The 23,958-nt window shown below is 33.6% G+C and overlaps 1 protein-coding gene across 1 annotated transcript in view; it reads right to left on the reverse strand.

Moving 5' to 3' along the window:
- LOC102594945 (serine/threonine-protein kinase CTR1) overlaps positions 1–15,504 on the reverse strand; it is an 18,014-nt gene extending 2,510 nt beyond the window's left edge. Inside the window, exons 1-14 of the mRNA XM_006341107.2 lie at positions 14,726–15,504; positions 7,151–7,452; positions 6,919–7,063; positions 6,567–6,670; positions 5,058–5,266; positions 3,201–3,318; positions 2,907–3,112; positions 2,726–2,766; positions 2,346–2,414; positions 2,089–2,189; positions 1,921–2,005; positions 1,749–1,847; positions 273–341; positions 41–172 (exon numbers count right to left, since the gene is read on the reverse strand). Coding sequence (XP_006341169.1) covers positions 41–172; positions 273–341; positions 1,749–1,847; positions 1,921–2,005; positions 2,089–2,189; positions 2,346–2,414; positions 2,726–2,766; positions 2,907–3,112; positions 3,201–3,318; positions 5,058–5,266; positions 6,567–6,670; positions 6,919–7,063; positions 7,151–7,452; positions 14,726–15,343 — 2,298 coding nt within the window. The 5' untranslated portion in view covers positions 15,344–15,504. The remainder of the gene's footprint in view (positions 1–40; positions 173–272; positions 342–1,748; positions 1,848–1,920; positions 2,006–2,088; positions 2,190–2,345; positions 2,415–2,725; positions 2,767–2,906; positions 3,113–3,200; positions 3,319–5,057; positions 5,267–6,566; positions 6,671–6,918; positions 7,064–7,150; positions 7,453–14,725) is intronic.
- Positions 15,505–23,958: the final 8,454 nt, after the last annotated feature.

The following is a 23,958-nucleotide window of genomic DNA, read 5'->3' on the forward strand; positions in this document are numbered from 1 at the left end:
CCCCCCGGGACAATAGAGCATAGAGATAAGAAATACAAACCTGTGCTGGGTTCAAATTACTCCAAGGTTGTTGCAACGTTGCCAGCTCCCACAAAATAACACCAAAGCTGTATACATCAGATTTCTCATTTGATGGTTCATCACGAAGAACTTCAGGTGCCATCCATTCCGGCTATTCACAAGAAGAACCAGATAAAAAAAATTCATAGATGACATGAAGTGACAAAGACAAGTGAAAGTTAAATAAATCATATGTTGAATCAAGCACTTACAGTCCCAGCAGCAGACTTTGATGAGAGAAATGTATTCGCTTTTAAACGAGAAAGACCAAAATCACAGACCTGATGAAGACATCAGACAGGTCAAGGACATTCAACATCTTTGTATAAAGAGAAGGCTTTAATAATATAAGAGTACAAAATATGCATAAATAAACACCATAACAGAACTCAATTATCTATCATAAACAACTTTCATTAAGACTTGTTCCAGAATGCAGTAGAGTCAGATTGGATGCAGAACTTACGTTGTATTGTCAGCATAAGCATTATAGACACAAACAACTAAGGCCACACTACATTACGTGTGCTGCTAACCTAAAAGGCTATGAAAAACAGACCCTCCTAAAAGATTACTGACATTAAGCAATGACATGTATCAAATGCATCCCTTTCTTCGTTTGTTGCTTGAGAACAGCAAAACAGTTCTCATCAATCAGATCACAAGAAATTTCCCTACAGGCATGTTGTAAAGAAATAAGATAATCAAGATATTAGATATCGTTCAAGGAACAGCCCAGATACATGCTTCTAATGTAAGAGGAAAGATATCTAATACAAGTCATTAGTGAACTAAATAAACTGGTTTAATAAGAGATTTTGGATAAGAGGGAAATGACATAAATATGAAACATAATGAATAATGAACCAAAAAACAACACAACAACTACTACTTTTTTTTGAAAAGGAAAATGCGTAAATACGACACAACTACTACTATTATCCCTCAATCCCAAAGTAGTGGGGGTCAGCTGTATGAATCCTCTATATCCATTCTGCTCCATTTGATGATATTTCATTCCAATACAGAATACATCCATTCTGCTCTATTGGGCCACGTTTCGCTCCACTACACAATAATTTGTTTGTTGACGCAAATTAAGGGTTTTTCTAGGACTAGAAGTTTCCTTTATCTCACACTAATCTCAATAGTAAAACTAAAATATACTAAAAACCTTCACCCTCATAGAGTTCTAATATCTGGAAATATGCTGCATCCAGAACATAAAAAAAATAAAATTATGATAGGTGTCCAGCACATTAACATGGCGCTAGATAAACAAATACCAGCATCCTTGCCACGTGGACATTGAATTACCACGATTCCAGATGGTCAATGTCCATTCGGATGACAAAAGAAACCTCTGACTCGCACGTGCCTACAAAACCAGAAGTATAATGTACAATCTTCAAGATATATGCTGTCTGTTGCAATTTAATCCTCCCCACAACATTACACGCCGTTAGTTCTCCATTATCTGAGAAATCTGACATAAGCTTTACCCCTCCAAACTTGCTTTTTGTTCTTCAATAATTATGCATAAGTATATACAAGTTTTTGACACTAAGACATCCTCTCCATTTTTCTCTCCTTTAAACCACACTCTGACAGTGCAAGTCAAGAACTGTATCAATAGAAAAAAGATGGATTGCAATTTTAACATGTGCCGTAGAGGTAATTATTCTCACCTTCACTGTGTATTTTTTGTCCACTAAAAGATTTGGAGATTTCAAATCTCTATGAACGATGGGAGGATTGCGTTTATGTAGATAATTCATCCCCTTTGCCTGCACAAGATGATATAAGGAGATGAGCCCCAGATTTAAAATAAAATGAGGCAGAGCAGGGAAGTATTCATACCACATCATATGCCATAGACAACCGACGCCTTTCATCCAAAACCTCCCTAGCACCAGGTTTATGAAGAAGTCTATATAAGCTACCTCTGAAATACATTCAACATGGACACTGTCAGCTAAAATGAAAAATCAAAAGTCCGATTATTTGTAAGGTTTGCCAAGATAAAACCTTGATAAATATTCTGTAACTATGGACAAGTTTGGTCGCTGAGTAACTGCACCCATAAAAAGCACAATATTTGGGTGTCGCAACCGCTTCATAATTGCAACCTAAACAAAATGAAAGGAAAGTCAGATTAGTGGATTTGGTCTAGGGAAAATAGATAATAAAATTGGCATTCACCCATCCTCATTTTCATACACCCTTTTCTCTCTTTCATCCAGTTTGCTTATCAATAGTTGAGGAGATAGGGAGATGAGAGTTACCTCCCGCAAAAATTCCTTGAATCGCTCTGCATGGAACTCTTGTTCCATGAGTATCTTTACAGCAACATCCTAAAGTAAGTGCAAACTTCCATCAGCATGAAATTATGAAGGAATAAAACCAAACGAGACAGAGTAATTCAGAAAGATATATCTCAAATAAGGAAAACAAAAAAAGGAAACAAAAGAGAGAGATTAACAGATAAAACAACAACATTTATTTGAGAAGTGGATCAGGCCAAAAACAAAATAGAAATAAATAAACGCCCAAATAATTTACAAAAATTACACTGAATAAATGCTTCTCCGAAGTGCTAAATGAGTTAATTGATATTTTACAAAGACGAGTATCAAGAATGCAGAACTAAAAGGAGATATCTTACAGAACCATTCCAATCAGCACGGTGAACGGTACCAAAAGACCCTGAAATACAACAAACAGTGTTAGGTACATGAGAAGAGGATGCTATGATACTCTAGCATCCCAATATCACTAACATGTACTGAGACAATCATAGCACGAGACTAAAATTGAGGATACAAAAGATAGCAGGCAGGAATTACCTGCCCCAATCCTCTCCTTCAGAACAAGATCTTCCCAGGGAATATCAAAATCTTCTATTTCAAGGGCAATGTCTCTACTTATTTTAGCGGGAACAAGTTGACTTCCTCTCTCAAGAAATCGCATACCATTCCCTATATCTCTTGGGTCTGATAATTGTGTATCTCCATGCAAAACTGGACGGACATACTTCACAGGAGCCATGTCCCTGTCCATGTTCATTGAGCTTAAGATATTTTGAGGACTATATACACTAGTAAATAGTAAGTTGACAGTCTTCGTCATGACCGTTTTACCTAATTGCAGGCACAGGTAACCGAGAAATTTCATCACGGTTACTTGGACCAGTGACAGCACTGTTTCTCTCAATGTTATTTCGGTCAGTTTGTCCTGCGTCTCCATCAACAGCAGCTCCTGTGACAAACAATATTAATTAAGAACCTTGAAACAGAACATGTTTGGGTATAAAATTCAAGAAAAAATCAAGGGAATTAGTTTGTCAAGATAATAATACTTAATTGTATGGGAAGAGGAAAGGCAACTAGATAGACATGCTAAAAGTGACTAAGAAAAGTTAAATGGAATTGTATAATATCTTTCTACTTTTGGTGTAAAGAAGTAGGTTTAGAGGATATAGATCATTTTGTAGATTTATTAAGAAAGCGTAAGTATCTTCTTTTTTATTTTTTTAATCTAACATTTTTTATGGTGTCCAGCATGTCCACAATGCTGAAGAATACACATTTACCAGTTTCAAAAAAAAAAAAAAGCAACTAGGATCATAAAAGCTCCCAGCTTCAGGGCAGGGAGACAACTATTAATCAACTTCTCTAAGTAAATTATAAAGTATAGTTTGTGAAAGAAAATAAAATACAATAATATTAGAAAAGAATGAGAAATATATTCTGTTAGTTTAAGTCATTTTTTAAAAAAAATCCGAATGTCTCAACATCTTAATTTCATCGATTTGAGTCAAACCTTTTGGTAAACATCACAGTAAACCAGAGAATTAGTGAAGAGAGGAAATTATGAAACTATAGGTGCCAAGAAGACCTCTGGGTGTCAAAGGTTCAGAAATGTGGATCTTGTCTAATCTGGAGGTCTCTTTTACCATACAAGAGGTCGAATTGGCTTTCTAAAAGCAAAGACAGTTCTTTTTCTCCCTTCATAAGTTTCTAAAACAGCTCCGCCTTTGCCAATCTCAAGCCCAATAAATGAGGAGGGTTCTAGTAAGTTAGCAGCCACCATAAAACTACTCATTTCACGATGTATCCTCAAAATATGGAATACCTTCGACGTAGATTTCTTTGCCAGTAAAAACTGTAGAGAACTTCTAGTGTTAGAAAACCCAAATAATTGAATTAAGACTGGTCTTTAAGGGAGCAACATGGACAGTGAGTTTCATATAGCTGACCCCAACTACCTTGGGATTTGAGGCATATATTTATAAGTTTCTACAACCATAGATTCTTGGTTTCCACTTTGCTGGGAAAAAAAACTTAAGTCGTCATAAATCAAAACCTATAAAATGGAGGGAAAAGAAACAATTGTATTGTTATCTCCATTATAATTTTACTTTTTTTTTAGTAGGTACAAGTAGTTTTATGGTTAGTGAGGTTCCAGCTTCATTACAGTCAGATAGTAGTGACATCATGTAGAAGGGACAATAGTGAGAGAACTCTGAGAAAGCAAATATGCTTGTAGGTTTGCTCAAGTACAACTAGTAACGGGAATTGGGAAGCCCGGGAGTGAATAAAGTCATGAAACCAGTTGTAAAGAATGCCCTTCAAAAATAGGACAAATAAGTACAGCCAAAATTTTAAGGAAATTCTTATATTATAAATACTAATAAGATTTGAGTTTTTCTAGTATATGTTTAGAGAAACCAAGGATAACCCTTCAGATCCAAAGATAAAAGGGTTAAACTTTTTTTATGAAAAAAATAAAGGAGGAACATTTAACATGAGGAAATAGGATATTTCTTCTTGGCTAGGAACCGAGTAACATCTGTCTGAAGCCATTATAAAATTATGCGTGAACTGAACATCTCTCATCACATTATCGCAGACGCCAAGCTTAACATCCGGAAAACAACCAAAACAAGCAGCAAAGATGTATTTGCTCATGAAAGCAGGTAGGATTTAGAGGATAACCTGCTGAAGAATCCTCAAACACAAGATTAAGCGATTGACAATCCGAGAAATACTGTTTGGCAAGTGACCTGAAATCAGTTGTTGGTTCAACTTCTCTGAATCTCGGAAATCGCAATGGTGAAGAGATTGAGATAGAAGATGGGCCGTTGAGCGAGGAATCTGGTTCGCATAAGCATCCAGGGCTCCCAATCAAATCAACCAGGTACTCCCTGTGTGGTGAAGAGCGAAATGTCAAGACTGTGTTCTCTTTAACAATCAAAAGAAATAGCATATATCTAACTGTGTACAGAAAAACTAACTCTTGCATTTCTTCACAAGAACCACCATTTTTTTCAGGCTAAATCCTAGTTGAAAGTAGCATAGAAAAATAGCATCCTGCTGTTCGCTACACAATATCTAATTTTAATTGCTTATACTTTTTCCCATTTAATTTCTTCTCCTCCACATTTTAGGGCTGAGCAGAAGAAAGGAGGACATCTCTTTGCAATTCAATCACGAACTTTAGAATCTATTATATTACAAGTGTATAAGGTATTCCTTTAATAATGGGATCTGTTCTTTCAAATATTAAGACTCCCATCACCATTCCAATATACTCCTCCTTTCATCCAAAAAGAATGGCAGCATTACTATTTGGAGGAATCAAACAACCTTTTCTTTGACTACGATGTTTTATGTAATCTTTTTTAAAACAATTTTAGCTATTTAAAATTTTTATATATATAGTACTCTTATGCAGTCTCTAGATGTGTAATTTTTCTCTAGAAACCATTCAAAGAACCATGTCTGAATTCATATTGAATGCAGTATGCCACTTACTCGAAGCGCCACCGTTCTTTTTGGCACTGAGGTTACAGTAGTTTATGTTGTAAAAACCAAAAACAAATATGGCTTTTCCAACAACAAAAAGAACTAGGAGGAGCAGCTATCAGGACGAAGGAGAAACTTCAGTTAGTACCAACATAGGTCATGAACTAGATACAGTGACTGATCTTTACAGACCTCTTGCAGCGTTGAATGCAGCAAGACAACACAAAAATATTCAAAACATCATCATTGTCATCTTCCAGACCTGAATATATTAAGTTCCGTTTCTACACATATACTAGCTCTATGCATTTCAAAGAAAGCTTAAACCAGAAAGATTAAGAAATTCAGAAGTTGGCCATATTATACACTGAATACGAGGTAAGATTTAGGCAACACGATCAAAGTCCATATAAATTGCACATGTTATCTGCACAGGAATATATGAGTAGGGAAGGAAAAATTGATTATCACAAACAAAATACATATAAATGGTTTTTGAAACAAAAGGGAAGTCGGAACATCAATTTCCATCTATCATTGCTTTAAATATTTAAACAAACATGGCTAACAAAATAATACATATTTAGTAAAGGTGTCTGTCAGTGAAAGTAGACTTGTCATTACCATTTTCCTCAAATATGCAAGTTTGGAGATGAAATGAAAATATACTCCAAGATCATTTATAATTTGGATTCGCACCTGTCAAGTCCAAATCGAACTAAACACGAGGAAGCATCAGCTCTGTTACAATATTTACATCCTTTGGCAATTCGACATGGTAAATCAATGACGTCAGCTAGCACCTGCAACAATCATGTGAAATTCATGATATCACATCAACCTTCCATAGTACCACCAAAACTAAGAAACTCCTGATTGAACGTACATTTACTCTGACAGAGAAGACAACAATTTGCAAAAAACATGTTTTTTCTTTAGTTTTTTTTAAAAGAACACCATTCATCAGATGCTGATCCGTAAATTCCTGTGTAAGTAAATCTTGAGACTAAATCAGCAAACTAAAAACCAGTATATCACATCTAGAACATACTTTAAATAGCAAAGCTCGATGCCTACAAAGGCCAACAGACAGGCTACCAATGGGAAGCACAGTGGATCCTAGACAATCCTTCAGGTCATAACTACACTCCTTCCACAAAGGAACCAACTCATCTTCTCCGGCAGAAGTTGTGCCCCTAAAAAATAAAACTTAATTACAAAAAGGAGAAAACACAAACAAAGTAATTTACGGAGTCCCCTAGTAAGAAGTTTCTGGCACTTACCCCATATGACTGCAGACCAGCTTAGCAAGCTGATCAACTACTTCTTTTGTTGTGATGCAACTAGGAGAGAGACTATGGATCCGATTCTGCAGTTCTTTCAAGCTTGGATCCGTACGCCGATCAATCAAAATCACTTCAACTGATGGTACTACAGAGGGATCAACAGCTCTCAATGATTCAATAGATGGAACGCGGGCATTTTCTTGTAGATCTGAGCAGACAATCCAGACATATGGATCCATCCCATGGATCAAGTAAAATCCATCAGGCACTTTGTCAAAGTACGACAAGCATCCATTTACCTGGTACAAAACAACGATTCAAAGCAGAAAATGGCTTTCAGCAAAAAACCTAGGAAGCCTGGAAAGCATGATTGAATCGATCAAAGAAAGAGAGATCATAAGAACATAAACACATAACATAAAAAATAGAAACAATAAGCAGCCAGAAAATAATAACATAACGAATAACCAAAAAATAGAAAACAATAAATGCTCTTGCTCGACTGGTGAGAATGACAAGATTCAAAATCATCAATGAAACTATTTATCTAGTTGTTCCTATTTGCACAGAAACACCTGACAACACAGAAGAAGTGATCAACATACTTTTACCATTTTTAGGGACTGATGCAGGAAGAGAAAGAGTTTATTATGTTCACATCCTATGTACAAGAAACCTAAAACTCTCTTCTCCAACAACCAGATTACTATATTCTGTTGAAAACTCCTCTTTCTGGAGAGTTCCCTGTCTTTAATATGATAGAATCTTCGCTAAGTCTGAAAGCATAATTCCAAGGACTCATTGAAGAAAGTAATCAACAATTTGAAGGAGAAAGTATTTCTAATCCAATGACCATCAGAACTACACAAATGTCACTCAACACAGCAAAGACGGCAGGACTATTTAATAGTGTCTATGAATCACAGCTCAGAAGGAGGAACCTATTTTTCTCTTAACTTTCATAATTTAGGACTTCAATGGCCTAATGTTCTAACAATTTGTTCTCAGTGAAGTCCTTCTTGAGAAGCTTCTGGTTAGGGCAGAGGTTAGTTTTCCACATGCCTTGGTCTGAATTTCTAAGGTGCCGAGAAAGAAGTTCTTCTTTGCGTGGTTAGCTACTAAAGGAGTGATTTTGATGGCAGAGAATATTAGGAAATGAAAGGTTGTATACATGAGCTGGTGTTTCCTTTGTAAGGAGGCGGATGAGGATGTGGACCATATTCTGTTACATTGCAAATTAGCTACGAGGTTATGGAAGGATATCTTTACATGTTTGGTGTTTCTTGGGTAGTGCCAAGATCTGTGAAGGAGTTGATGTTCATCTGGAAGAGTGGATCTAGGAAAAGAAGACACAATGTTAGGAATGTTACTCCTCTTGCTTTGATGTGGGTCATTTGGAAGGAAATAAATAGGAGAGCTTTTGAAGGAGTGGAGATGAGCTTAGCTCATTTGAGGAGTAGTCTCTGATCCCTTTCATCAAAAGGAGTAGTCTCTGATCCCCTTGTTTCATCCATGTAGTTCCGGTTTGTATAAAGGACTGGGTGTCTTTGGAGAGAACCAAATTTTGTAGGTTTCTCCTATGTTGGTATACCACTTGTATACGGCCAAGTTGGTCTTGTTACTATTAACAAAATCTTTTACCTTATCAAAAAATAAAATCCATGTTGATTTTGGCAAATTCTCAAGAAAAACAAAGGCCAAGGTCAAACATAATTCCCCAATTCTCGAGATAATTTATCTCCACTACTCAGAAACTCAAGCAAGATACAATGTAATCAAATATATTGGGCGTTGTCATACGCCCTACTATTATAGTGATTATTTTATCAGCTTGAGTAATAGATGTATATCATTGGCAAAAAATTACATTAACACACATGTGAAAAGAAAACTTCTAGTGATGAATTGACGAGCTAATTCCTTCATCTTCCTTATTTGCCTAGTGCTCATGTTTCTAAGAACAACGGCACATGACACAAAACAAATAACGTAAATAATTCTATCAAAATGTTGGCAAAAGTTCATGTATACAAGCAGTATATCAAAAAGTAAAGAACGGTCACCAATAAGGTTACATGAAACAAGAACGCACCTTTCCTCATCATTTTCTTCACCTTCATTTACATGCATCAATTCATATCTCCAATACAAAATACAAGAAAGATCAAACACTTCTAGAAATAGAAAATTGTATCAAAATGAGCCGAATGAGACAATCGGGTAAATTTTTTCACCAGTTGAACTCATCGAGAGCTCCTTTGTGAGGCTTCTAATTCAATACCTAGGTCCTTCGTCTCTACTCTTACTTCCGTAAAAAGAGTCTAGTATTGGAAAATAGATCTTTATTAGGAATATCCACAAAAACCGGCTTATGAGATGCTATTAATGAACTCTTTTTATCAAGAACGGTTGTCATTGATAATAACATAGATACTATTAATGAATTTAGCAAACAAGGCATACATATTGTATCAGCTACCACTTGCTCGTCAATTTTTTATTCCACTCAAAATGACACATTCTTCTCTAACCCAAGTGAGGCCTAGCAGTCCATAAAGTTGAAATCCATTTTGTCGCCCAGTAACGATAACTGTCTTGGCCACATTCAGGAAATATTTCCAAAGGGGTTTTGGCACATTACCGCAAAGATGTCCAAAAAGTTTCTCCACCGAATTTAGTACAATAAGGGTGAAAAACATGGGAGATCAGGATTCAAATCCTAGTAGGAGACACAAAGGACGATAAGTAGTTTCTTCTCATCTGCCTAAGTCTTTAAGCCTTAAACAAAATTACTCAATACTTGTGCTAAATGGAAATAACATGTACTCGATGGAATAGTCGAAGTAAAAGAAAGTTAGCCCGCGCACCAACATTATCAAAAAGTGAACATGTTTGTCTCCGTCTTTTCTTTTGCTTAACCATCTAGTATTCAAAACCCATTGGCATGATTAATACCAATCACCTCACATATGGCCCACTTAAAGGGGTAATGCTCCTTGCCAACAGTTTCTCTATTCTAGAACTCGATGTCAAGATCTCTGATTAAGGGTAGAGACATGTTCTTCTCAGTCATTACAAGCGTCTCTCGTGTCTTTTTGCTTTGATAGAGTAGAAAGGCCCTCCCTAACTTATCATGTAAGACGTGAAGTCATCAATGTCCCAGCTTCCACCTCTTTATTACATTTGCTTGTTGCAATGACACCTGTGAATCTGCTACCAACTACTTCTACTATATACCAACATTTTTGTCTAGATTCATGGTCAAATATCAAGCCTATGGTTAGTAGATATTTGACATTCGTATGATGAAAACAATATTTATATTTTCAATAGTTAATGATTCTTTCTTTGTATGGAACTTTGTCTAGACTTCTGTTAATGTAGAATAGAAGAAAGAGAATGAATGTTCTAATCTTTATGATAGAGCCACTAATCTGAGCATTCAATTTAGTACATAACTTATAATGTCTTAAAAGGGAGGTTAAACTACTTATAATAATTCCACTTTCATCCATCTTAAATTTCAAAGGGTAAAAAGGAGCTACAAACTCAACATGCTCTTACTTGATATGTGAAAATTTCACATTTTTACTCACTTCAATATTTTGTCAAACTACACATTCCTCTTTCCTTAAAGGTAAGTTAACAAATTGTTATATTCCACTTCTTGTCTTCTTCTGTCCTAATTTAACCACACAGTAAAAGACGGCTATTAACTCAACATGCTCGCAATTGATATGTAATAATCCACAAGTTCTACTCTCAATTTAGTTCATGCCAAATAAAAACTAGGCATTCAAATAGTAAGCTAGTGCTTGGAACACAAGAGCCTAACGTGGAAGTAAAGCTTGGTATGCAAGTCATCCCCAAGAAAGAAAGTTTCAAGTATCTTAGGTCTTTATTCCAAGAAAATGGGGAGATCGGTGATGATGTCACACATTGTATAGGTGCAGGATGGAGTAAATGGAAGCTCGCCTCTAGAGTCATGTGCGACAAGAAGGTATCACTCAAATTTAAAGGTAAGTTATACCGGTGGCAGTTAAGCCAACTATGTTGTAGTGGGCGGAGCGTTAACTAGTTAAGAAATCCCATGTTTAGAAGATAGGGTTGTAGAAATGAGGATGTTAAGTTGGATATGTGGACATACTAGGAGGGATAAAATTAGGAATAAAGACATCCAGGACAAGGTAGGAGTAGCCTCCGTGGTGGACAAGATGAGAAGTGAGATAGAGACGATTCGAGAATGTGGAGAGGCCTAGTGAGGACGTGCGGAAAGTTGGTAATAATGGGTTCAAGGAAGTGTAAAGGTAGGCCGAAAAAGTATTGGGAGAGGTAATTAGACAAGTTATGGCGCATCTTCAACTCAGCGAGAACATGACCTTAAATAGGAGGATTTGGAGGTCGCAGATTAGGATAGAAGGTTAATAGATAGTTGATTGTTGTCTCGCTTTCCTACGAGTTACGCTCAGTGGTAATTTGGCACCCCGTGTCTGTTTCTCCTTTAATACTAGTAGTATTAACTTTTTGGCGTAGTTCCTTATTCTACAATTTATGTTACTACCAATTGTGTCTTGTCGTTTGATTATTGCACTATTTTGTTGTTATTATTTCTTTTCCTATATGCCATTTGATGTTTCCTCTAGTACTTGTTATATCTTTTCTCTTCTATATGTTCTTTGATATGCGTTACCGAGTCGGGAGTCTTTCCGGAAACAACTTCTCTATCTCTGTGAGATATGGGTAAAGTTTGTATATACTCTAACCCCAGACCCCACCTTGTGGGACTACACTGGGTATATTATTGTTGTTGGACATGGGTTCCATTTTTACTATGCTCTTCCAATTTTTTCTACTAAACAAAGTACATTGTTTTAAATTGTGATTTGTGACCTTCGGCTTCAAGATCCTTTGCATATTTATCTAGGGCGCCAATTAGTGAATCGTCTTCTTGCCATTTTCTTCTATAATCTATTTTTTTATTGTATTACTTCATTTCACCCTTACATTCCTTCCGACATTGTAAGGTTTAGGAACAAGAGAAACGATCGGAATGGTAATCAACACCCGAAATATGTATGTCATTAGACTTGAACTAATCCAAGTCTAACCTAGGCAATCAACACCCAAAAAAATGAATATTTATGTGTTAGATGCAATACAACAACAAACAATCTCATACACTATAATATTTGTAGATATCTTCAACTCATCTGATCCGAAAATAAAAGCCCTTCCTTTTTCACTTATCCAAACCTTTGTCCACTTCTCCAAAAGAGAAACTTTTATCTACAATCTTTAATTCTTCTCCATTTCCACAAATATGTTTTCTTTTTAGTTAGTAAGCAAAAGATTTCATTAACACATAATGAAAAACATGATTATTGATCAATAACCAAAAGATTTCCATTAACTCCTTGTGAAAACCGTGTAATGTAAAATCCTTTTATCTTCCTTGACGGGTATAGTGTGATCTACTTCATACTAAAATTAAAATTCAAACTCAAAACAAATTAATTAATTCTACTTCTAGACCTCCTTTTACTGAAACACAATTACAAGGAATTTTTTTAATCCTCTTTTTAACTAATTTTATGGAGTGGTCATAAATTTTGCATTAATTCCCATATTGCAATATTGTTTTTGAATATAGGGTGTGTTAGTTGGAAAATGGATTTTAGATTCTTTTTCATCAATATGTACATGATGTACGTGAAACGAGTTTGGGTCTCATGATAGACTGATAAAGGGAATATTCTCGGTAGTTTGTGTCATACACATTGATTCATTATACAATGTTTCAAAAACAGTAAAAGCTAGGTTGCTCGGACTCTCCAAAAATGTGGCCGCACTCGTGTTGGATCCTTCAAAAATACACTATTTTTGGAGGATGTGACACACACCCATCGACATTTTTGAAGAGTGTGAGCAACATAGAGTAAAGGGCCTTAACATTTATTAACTTCTACGTGCTTTACTAGCTGAACTATGTATAAATGAAAGTTCATCGGCATCACAGTTTCCAGTAAGGATATGAGCCTGTAGTAAAGAATTCATGTTAGAACAGGTAAACATATCTCCCTTATAAAATTGTGCTTAAGTTGTAGGCGCATCAAGTGCACTGAGTTAAGGGATTTGATGCATGCATTAGCAAGGGTAAAGACACAATTACCCCTCAAAATCTTTTCCACATCCTTTCCATTGTCCAAAGGGAGGCGGGTCACCGACAGATTTCTCGGTTATAAAAAAAAAGGTATTTTTGTAAATAAATACTCTCTCCGTCTCATTTTATGTTAGGTAGTTTGACTCGGCACGGAGTTTAAGAAAGAAAAGAAGACTTTTAAAACTTGTGGTTCAAAATGAATGATAGAAATTTGTGTGGCTGCAAATCATTTAAGTAAGGGTAAAATAGACATTTTATAGTTAAATAGTTACTTAATATAGAAATGTGTCATTCTTTTTTGTATTGATTAAAAAGGAAAGTAAGTCTCATAAATTGGGACAGAGGGAGTAATATTTTTTTTGAAATATGCAATGCATGTCGTTTTTAATACACCAAACTAAACACTGCATAAGCTCCGCATAACTAATGCAAGCATAACCAATATCAGTATTACTAATACACCTTATTTAGAATTATTCTTATACACTCTACCAAACGATCCCTAAATATACACTGCAGGTTTGAAAAGAACCCATTCCACATTGATGTTGCATTATATAACGAGAAAGAGAACTGACATACAGACTTTACACAAAGAAAACTTCCAATTTCTTTGTGGAGAACAAAAGATGGGCATCAGTTGTATATCGGCTACAACACTTCCAGAGTAGCTTGAGATGTTCGCAAACCTCTGAGAGACTAAAAGCATTAAATTTGTTCTTGAACTCCACATTACTTGACGCATTAGTCTCGACATATTCTAGTATTCTAGAAATATCCGGATGCAGTACTAATATAGAAGCTACTCATCTTTCTTGGAGTTCTGAAAGGATCTAGTAGTTTAAATATATCACAACTATTTAAGTGCACTTACATTTGAAGAAGCACATTCATTTGTCGATCTGTGTTTGGCATGACGGAAAACACTTTCCAGGAAAATATCACCTTACATGGTAAATATGTTTTTTACCCAATAAATAGTGTCTCAGCAAACAAAGAGATGAGTTCCCTTGCTTCTGGACAGAAGTCACTTTCCCACTTCTCCACACTAATACATTATTGTCAACCTTTATTAATACTCAGAAGTATCACCAAAACACTACCATAACACCTTATAGTCCACTTTTTACAACTCGTCTATGTCACCTACATATACCCAACCAAACAGTCCTAGTTGATCCATGGAAAACATTTTCCTCTACATCAAACTGTGACCTAATTCAAAGATTTGTAATCTAAACCAATTCTTGTTTTTTTTAGTACAATGCTAATTGTTCAACGCATACCTTAAGCATAATAGGAACACATTTCCCTCTATTGCAGCTAAATTCATAATTGGATTAAGGCAATTGACATAGAAAAAAAATATAGACGATGAGGAAAATCAACACAAAACAATAACCCAACCATACCCAGAATCGATGGGAAAGGGTCTCCGCCGAAGCAGCTGAAGCTGAAGCACGGGATGCGGATTCATCAGGCACAGGATCCAAAAAATTTGGATCATCAGCACAGGTAGCTTCCGAAGAAAGCCGTAAAGCCAAAGCTAACTGCAGCTGATAACTCTCCTCAGTCTGCTGTGCCCAGCTCTTGGAAGACGAGCCACCGAACAAATTAGCTTCCAACGGCTTCATCCTCACTTCAGCACCGCCACCGCCATCATTGAGATATCCAAACGACGCCTCCGCATTAGACAACGACGGCATGTAATACTCCCCGGAGATCGAACTCTCACCAAAGCTACTCCCACTTGATTGCCTCTGCAAGCCAATCGAACCTGGAAATGCCGCCGCACCGATCCGATTCGGCGCTTGCATCATATTATTACGGTGATCATTCAAATCCCAATCAAATCCTCTATTATCACCTGTTTTTCCTTTACCCTTCTCACCAGAATGAGACTCGTAATACGGTGCTACTCCTCCACCGCCACCGCCAGTGACGGAGTATTTCGGTGGCGGAGGAAGGTAATTATCATCGGCAACTTGACTCAACAAAGTATAATTTGATCGTCGAGTAGACATTTCCATCTGAATAATTTATCAATTCAACAAAACCCTAGCTAGAAATTGTTCATTACACTATAAGTTCATCTCCCTCTCTCTCAAAGACTTTCTCTCACTAAAAGTTTTCTCTCTTCTCTTCTTCTTCTTCGTACTTGTCGAATGAGAAGTGAGAGAGAAAAAAGATGGGGGAAGTCTTGTTTTAGTCGTAATATTCCTGGAATTTTCGACTTTAAGTTACAAGTTTAACTTAATTATATTAACCTCCCCTCTACTTTATCATATTTCAAATTATTCCCTATGTAATTTCAAGAATTACTCTTAGAACCCTATTTGGCATTACTCACTTTTTTCCATTTTCAATCGACCCAAAAATGCTTATAAGCTGAAAAATCATGAGTTGGAGATGATGAACTTATGACTTTTGACTGATTTGAGTTTATAAGCATGTAAGCACTTGACTTATAAGCACATCGGGTATTTATCAAATGCGTAAACATGTCAAAAAATATATACGGTATATGTTAGTTTGATCAGTTTAAAAACTTAGCAAACACCTTATTAATTAAATATTGATATGTAAATTGAAACAACGTGATGGGCCTAAGTGTAATTTAAGAAACAAGCAGATGTGTTTTGAATTATGTAAAAGTTGAAGGATTAGTCTTTGTTGTGAGGAGTTTAAAATGGGATTGTTTGTAGGTGAAACGGTGGATCTTGATTTGTTGTGATGAATTCAAATGAGTTTGTTCATATTTTTTGGACTGACTTATTTGTTTTTTTGCTTTCTTACTTAATTTGGGAAAAAGGATGGCTTTTTGTGTTGAGTTCATAGGAACGGTTACAAGAGGTGAGAAGGATTTTTGGACTTTTTTGTACGCTCTTGATAGGTAAAAGACATATGTTGATAATAAAGTTGAATAAATTTTTAATACTTTAGAAAATCAAGATCAAAGATAGAAGCTTGTATGCGATTTATTGAATTCTTCAATTATGTGTGTATATATTATATAAGAATTCTATTAAATATATCTAGTTGTGAATTCAATTGTTGTTGTAATATTGACTTGAAGTCTATTTAAATTCATAAATTTCAAGTTATGAATCTAAGTTTGTCCAAAATATGTTATATACTATTATTATTATTAAAAAATATTCAATTAGGGGTCGTTTCACTCAAATACATATTATGCATTATTGTCTTAATATAAAAAATGGTAATTAAAGCTTATTCATAACATGTATTTATATCAAATTAATTCAATTTACTATGCTTGTGTGATTTAGTGAATTATTAATACACATTTATAAAATGTGGCTAAGTAATAGAAGTAAATATGTGAATACATGGCATGCATTAGTTAATTTCACGCCCGAAATTAGTGATTTTTAATAGTGAATTAACTCAAATTCATATCAAGATGTCCAAAAAGGAAAAAATATTGCTTTCCATGTCTAAAACTCAAGTTTTTTAATTAAAAATAAATTAGTCATATTTATTCCACCATAATTCTCGATTGTTTTTAATAGTCGGTTATGGATAGTTGTTAGATGGAATAGTGCTGAATGAAAATAAATGACCAAAAAAATCTGTTTTGCGTAGCAATATGAGATTCCCTTCATATAACTAGTGGTACTCTTCAATGCAATTCTCCTTAGTTAATTGTTTTGATAGTCAAAAAATTATTACGAATATATTAGAACATATAACTTCAAAGTTTAGTATAGTACAATATTTATAAGACGAACTAATAAATGTGCATTGTATATTATATATATATGGACTAATAGATCTACAAGAATCACAATTATTATTTTTTGGATGAAAAAATAATAATTCATCAATCTATTAATTCTTCTTATGAACTATTTGTTTGAAAGTGTGATAAAAGATATATATTGATCGTCAATAATATTATAACTTAAAGAGTTTGTTTGGTAGCTTGTTAGATTTATGCAAGTATCTCTATTAATAATGTAAGAATTAGTTGCGAGGGAATTTATATATGTATTCTACACATATATTAGTTATACAAGGTCATAAGGATTAGTTATTCATAAATATATTAGTTATGCATGTATTACTTATTCTACCTTCTATCTTTCACAAAACAATAACAATCCCTCATAAATTTCTATTTCTTGGTTACATATTAAACGTTGTATAAGTTATACATAAAATAATATATAAATAATTTATTTCTTAAATGGCTGTTAAACGATCCTAATGGGTGACATGGTAACCTTATGTTCCTTTTCATAGTTGGGGCTAACAATATTCCTACAAGTATTATTAATGGTCGATCTTATGGAAACAATGTGTCTTAGTGGAGGTCACCACTTTGATTACTTGTCTCGTTTGTTGGGAATGAAGTGACTCCAATATATGAATTTGTTATGCTATGGCTTAGTAATTACTACTATTACTACTATTACTTTGTCAAGTACTAATAATCATTGAAGTACTTTCTTGGTGGTGGTTTGCTATAGATTCATTTAAACACGTTTTTTACTCAAACAATATTATGGATCTAGACACAAAACTTGCATTCTTGATGTTTCGATTTGGTTCTCTAGAGTTTCTAAGTGAAAGTAAGCACAATTATATACTCCATGTAATATCATAGTTGTTGACAAGATAGGTTTATTATTGTCTTGAACATTTATTTTGATTACAAGAAAAACAAAACATTATAAACTCGATTAATAACTTATCTATAAAATATAGACAACTACTTTGATTGAATAAATAAAGGAAAAAGGGAATCGAGGCTTGCCGAGTTTTATAATACCGATCACTACATGAGTAAGCTCTTCATTCTAAAATGTATTTATGATTTATGTTTGTCAGGTTCAACTTTTAAGGTTCTTAACATTGAAAGTATAGTTTTTAAAAAATATAGATAAAAATCTAATATTTATTTTGTCTCGCATCAAAAGTAATTAATGAATTCAAATAAGTTTGCATCTGTCTATGTCCTTAGGTCGACTCTATACACTATAGTCCATAAATTAAGAAAAGAAGTTATTCGCACTTTGCATTCACATTAAATCAGTGGTAATATGATACACGATTACTATTTACTCATCCTCTATTTACACTTCCATCACTTAATTGCATATGATTTATCAACATTTTTTTGCTCGTCAATTTACTAGCGCACCTAATTAATTACAGTAATATTTTTAATAAATAAGTGTGGTTTAATATGAAAATTGAGTGTAATTTTTTTTTTTTTTTTTTTTTTTTTTGTGAAATCATACCCAAATTTGATGACTATTTTGTACCGAATTCAGCCTTTTTGGACCGCATTCATCAATAAATGCCTAGTTGCTTTTTTCTTTTATTTAGATTTATAAAATAAAATAAATGACTAAAAACTATTTACCTCAATTTTATTTGTATATACATTTCTCAAAGAAAATGAAAGAAAAAACATGAATAAGGGTGTTAATTTTTTATACACTACAATTTATATGACTTAATACACTTTTTTTCCCTCTTTAATTATCATTTGCTAAACACATGGTATCCTCCAAAGTTAAGATTGATAGCCCTAAAAAATACTCAACTTGAAGTATTATATTATACTCTTAAATATTCCAACTAGATATACTTCCCCAAATTGCTATATTTAAAATCATATTTCTAGTACTTATTAATACTTAAATTTCCTCAAGTGGGGGGAAGTGTGATATTATTGACATCTTACAATATTTTACTAATTATAAGTTGGATAGCCTTTTGGCCTATATAATTTTTTATGCTCTTTTTTGAAGGGCCTATAAGTAAATAGGAAAGGGACCCATTGTAGAATCATGGAGTTTTTGGCTAAAATCATCCCTCAACTATAGCTCAAATTTAATGTACATCTTTATATCATCTAAGTGAGCAAAAAACATCCTTATACTATCCAAAAAATAACAAGAATCATCCTTCAGTTTATTTTTCTTACGAAACTGATTGAACCAATAAAAATATATATTTTTTAATTTGGTCATGTTTTAGCCACAATGAGAAGATCAAAGTTACTTAAAAGGAACAAGGACATGGATTTAAATTTTGTATGTTGTTAGTTTATATGTTTTTGCATCATCAAGTAAGTTAACTTGTAACAATACGTAAGTCTTGAGATATTTATATAGTAGGTTCCAATGTTTAGAAAACTTATGTAAAAAAAATCAATTTAAAAATATTACGCCCAACTATTTAAAGATTTTCTTTAATAAAATATTTAGTACGTATGTACGTTATATACAATGCAATTCACATTTTATACAATATATAGAAATGCTGGAAATTTAGTGAAATTACGTAGGCGTTTAGTTATGAAAAAAAATACTTTACTTGAAATTTTTAAAGTTGGAGTTGTATTTTGCCATACTTTTTACAAAGAATATTAAGAATTTAAAATATATTTGTTTGAATATGATATAAATCCTCAATTTCTACAAATTAGAAAAAACATCCAACTTGACTAGCTTAACCATGTGTACATATATTTATTCGACTTGACACATTTTTTTTGTTGGCGGTGTGAATTTCTTAAAAAATAAACAAAAGGATGAATCTTGCAACTTTCTGGATAGTGCAAGGATGTTTTTTGTTCACTTATATAACACAAGGATGTACTTTAGGTTTAAGTCATACTTTAGAGATGATTTTAACCAAAAACTCTAGAATCATGATATATAAATATCATTCTGATACAATGTGGTTAATAAGAATTATTTTACATTATAGGTAATTTTCTCTGATATACATTCACAATGGTAAAAGTGATGAAATTTTAAATTTAGTTTTGCCATAATAGACAGGTAAACACATACATGAATGAATAAGAATTGAAAAGAGGATTAAGGTATACTCTGATCTATTTTGTAATATTGAGAAGGACAAATAATAAATAATTGAGCTTGAAATTTGCAATATGAAGTTTTTATGTTTCTCGTAACATTTAAGTTTTAATTAATTGAGATGTAATTATGACGTCAACACAAATACCCTTCGTATTTGGCTCGTGCTGCACATGCTATTTCGAGCAATGTTCAATTCCTTTCTAGCTTAATAATTCATCAAATACAATCAAAATATGTATGTTGCCAGTCCTTTTTATCTTGAGATGCGGAGTCTAATTTCTCTTTATTTTAGTACATTTTACAATGACACTTTGCATTACCATCAAGTAAAATATTTTATCCCTTCATTCTCTATACATTAGACTTCTTTAATGTTTTGGCAGTTAATGCACTTGGAGTTATGGTTGTTCATCGTTATGGTTAAAAAATCAAATCAAATTGCAATTTGAATCAAACCGATTAAAAAAACTGATATATGATTTGGTTTGGATTTAAATTTTAAAAATCGTACTATTTTTGGTTTGATTTTGATTTTACTAAAAGACGACCACAAAAATAACCAAACCAAACCGATAAATTAGATATATAAATTTTAGAATTATTTATATATCATTCATAAATAAAATATAATTTTTTTGTTAAATTTTAATTAACTTAAGTCTAACTTTACCATTTTCTCAAGCCCAACACTTAAATTTTAGCCTAACTATTACAATCTTAAGACCAAGTCCATCAAAATCCATTACTTTAGTCTTTACCTACCCTACATCACATAAGATAGTCACACTTTCTCTTACTTGAATCACTTTGTTCGTGTAATAATAACTCTAGTATTGCTTAATTGTTTAATTGAACCGACAATAACTTTCCTATTGATTGTTCATGTACTAGGTGTTTGTGTCTATCAAAATACGTATATCCTCAATTTATTTTTTTGTACTTTCAAACCGAAAAAAACCAAGAAAACTGTTACATTTTTCGTTTGGTTTGGTTTTAGAAACTTAAAAAACCGTTTAGATTGCTTTGATTTTAATTTTAACCAATAATCAATCCAAACCGGACCATGAACACTCCTACTTGGAGCTATGCACAATTGGTTAACATTTTAACAAAATGGTTATTTCTTAAAAAATAAAATAAAGAAGTAATCAGTAAATACTATTTTTATTTAAGGAAAATCAACTAATCGGGTCGGGTAAAGTTTCGGCTCATATTGAAACGGGTGGAATCCCCAATCATAAATATCAAAAGCGAGGGAATTCCAAAAGACGAGAGGCGGCAAAATTTACCAAATTTGTTGAAACACATATAACTCTGTATCTCTTCTCCATCCCCAAACACTGAACAGTCTCATTATCCAAATCTACCATGGATATACTTCGAAATCTCTATATAGAGCTACGGATATTCAGCTTCTTATGATTGTTCTGAAGTTCTCCAGAGCGTTGTTGATATAGATTGATGTTTCAACTTGAATATGCAGCATCGGTTATGACTATTTGAGATCTCTTTCATTGATGCTTTTGAGGTGATTTATGTGCTACTTGTAGTGGAATTGAAATTTATTTGAATTTATAACATTGATTATGGTATCTCTCTCCCTGTGCTATTGATTATGAGTACATGAGATCTCTCTGTGATTGAGATAGTAATTACTTGAAAACATGAAAATAGATGATTTTGAAGTGATTGATGTGCTAATTGTAGTCGAAATGAAGTTTGAATTCACAGCATTGATTATGAGCACATGAGATCTCTGTCACTGAGATGTTTGTTAAGTTATTATTTGAGAATATGAAAATAGCTGCAGTTGAGGTTACTGATGTGCAAATTGTAGTCGAAATGGAGTATAGTTGAATTCATAGCATGATAAAGAGTACATGAGATCTCTCTGTCATTGAGATATTTGTTAAGTAATTATTTGAAAACTTGAGAATAGATGCTTTTGAGGTGACTGATGTGCAAGTCAAAATGAAGTTTGTTTGAATTTACAGCATTGATTATGAGTACATGAGATCTATCTGTCATTGAGATATTTGTTAGGTAATTATTTGAAAACACATAATTGATGCTTTTGAGGTGTTTGATGTGCTAATTGTAGTCGAAATGTAAGTTCATTTGAATTTACAACATTGATTACGAGTACATTAAATCTCTCTGTGATTGAGATATATTGTTGGTAATTACTTGGAAACATGAAAAATAGATGCAGCTGAGGGAATTGATGTGCAAATTGTAGTCAAAATGAAGTTTAATTGAATTTATAGCATGATAATGAGTACATGAGATTTCTCTGTCATTGAGATATTTGTTAGGTAATTACTTTGAAACATGTAAAATAGATGCAGTTAAGGTGATTGGTGTGCAAATTGTATTCCCAATGAAGTTCTTTTGAATTTGTAGCACTGATTATGTGTACATGGTATCTCTCTGTCATTGAGGTATTTGTTAAGTGATTGTTTGAAAACATGAAAATAGATGTTTTCGAGGTGATTGACGTGTGAATTGTAGTCGAAATGAAGTTTATTTGAATTTATAGCATTGATTATTAGTACATGAGATCTCTCTGTGATTGGTATACCTGTTAAGTAATTACTTGAAAACATGAAAATAGATGCCTTCTGAGGTGATTTACGTGCATGGCAGGTGTAGTCAGATTGAAGTTGTAACACAGTGATATTAACATCGATGGCAATTTCTAGAGGAATCTGCAGTCGGCAGCGGGATTTTGCAGTGATATACATGTTTCTTTGCGAGGCGAATTAAAGTGTAAAGTGGTTATACGTTTGATCGTGGTTTAAGATGAATATGAGTTATTCCGTTAGTTGGTTTCCTTATATATCTTGGTGTTAATGTGCTTTAACTCTAAAAGAACGAGCTATATGAGTTTGTTTGCTTCTAAAATCTCTTCTTCATATGTTCTGTATGTCAAAAGCTACAGAAAGTTAATGACAGATCCATTGAGACGTCAAACTCAAGGTCTTGTGGCTCAAATATGAAATCAGATATATAGTTCAAAATCCACTCTCTCACTCAAAATTCTTCGTTCTAAAATTTCAATATGCTAATGCTACTGCACATGTTTATGCTCATCTTATTGCTAATGCCTATGTACAGGTTGAGAGATGTTCTCCATGTTCTTCCGATGACAGTTAATAAGGTTTTCTCAGCTTCAAACAAAGGTATGATGTAAGAACAAAACAGCTGTTAGGACTTTAAGTGTCTTTATGCATCTACTTTCAGTTGTGATTTTCAAAACTGTATGTCTAGCTAGTAGTTGCAAACAGCAGATGTATTTAATAGATGTATTTCCGTGATGTCTTGGCTGACTTATGAAGTATGAATAGGGTATTATTTCAAGCTAATCTCTACCAGGGTGCTAGTATCATGAATAGAATGAATATATTCGTATACTCCTTGCTAATCTCTACCAGGGTGCTAGTATCATGAATAGAATGAATATTCGTATACTCCTTGCTAGTCCTGTTTTTTATATTTACCCTTGAGTCTTCCTTATGTTTAGTTGAGACAGTTCACATTATAACGTTGTTGACTTGTTCAAACTATTGCTACTTGATAACATGTTGGTGCAGCTCCCGTCTTTAACAAAAAAGGGTTTTATAGATATTTTTGCATGGTCGTATATAAAACTGCTTTGCTTACGAGAAACCGTTCCTTTTACATATTACCACGAGATTTAGTTTTAATATTTGCCTCATGTTTTGTGCCGGGGTGCCAAACTAGTTTTTGTAAGTTAGGAGCCCAGTGTACTTATTGCCATG

This window comes from Solanum tuberosum, unplaced genomic scaffold (assembly GCF_000226075.1).
Source record: "Solanum tuberosum cultivar DM 1-3 516 R44 unplaced genomic scaffold, SolTub_3.0 scf00021, whole genome shotgun sequence".
NCBI lineage: Eukaryota > Viridiplantae > Streptophyta > Magnoliopsida > Solanales > Solanaceae > Solanum > Solanum tuberosum.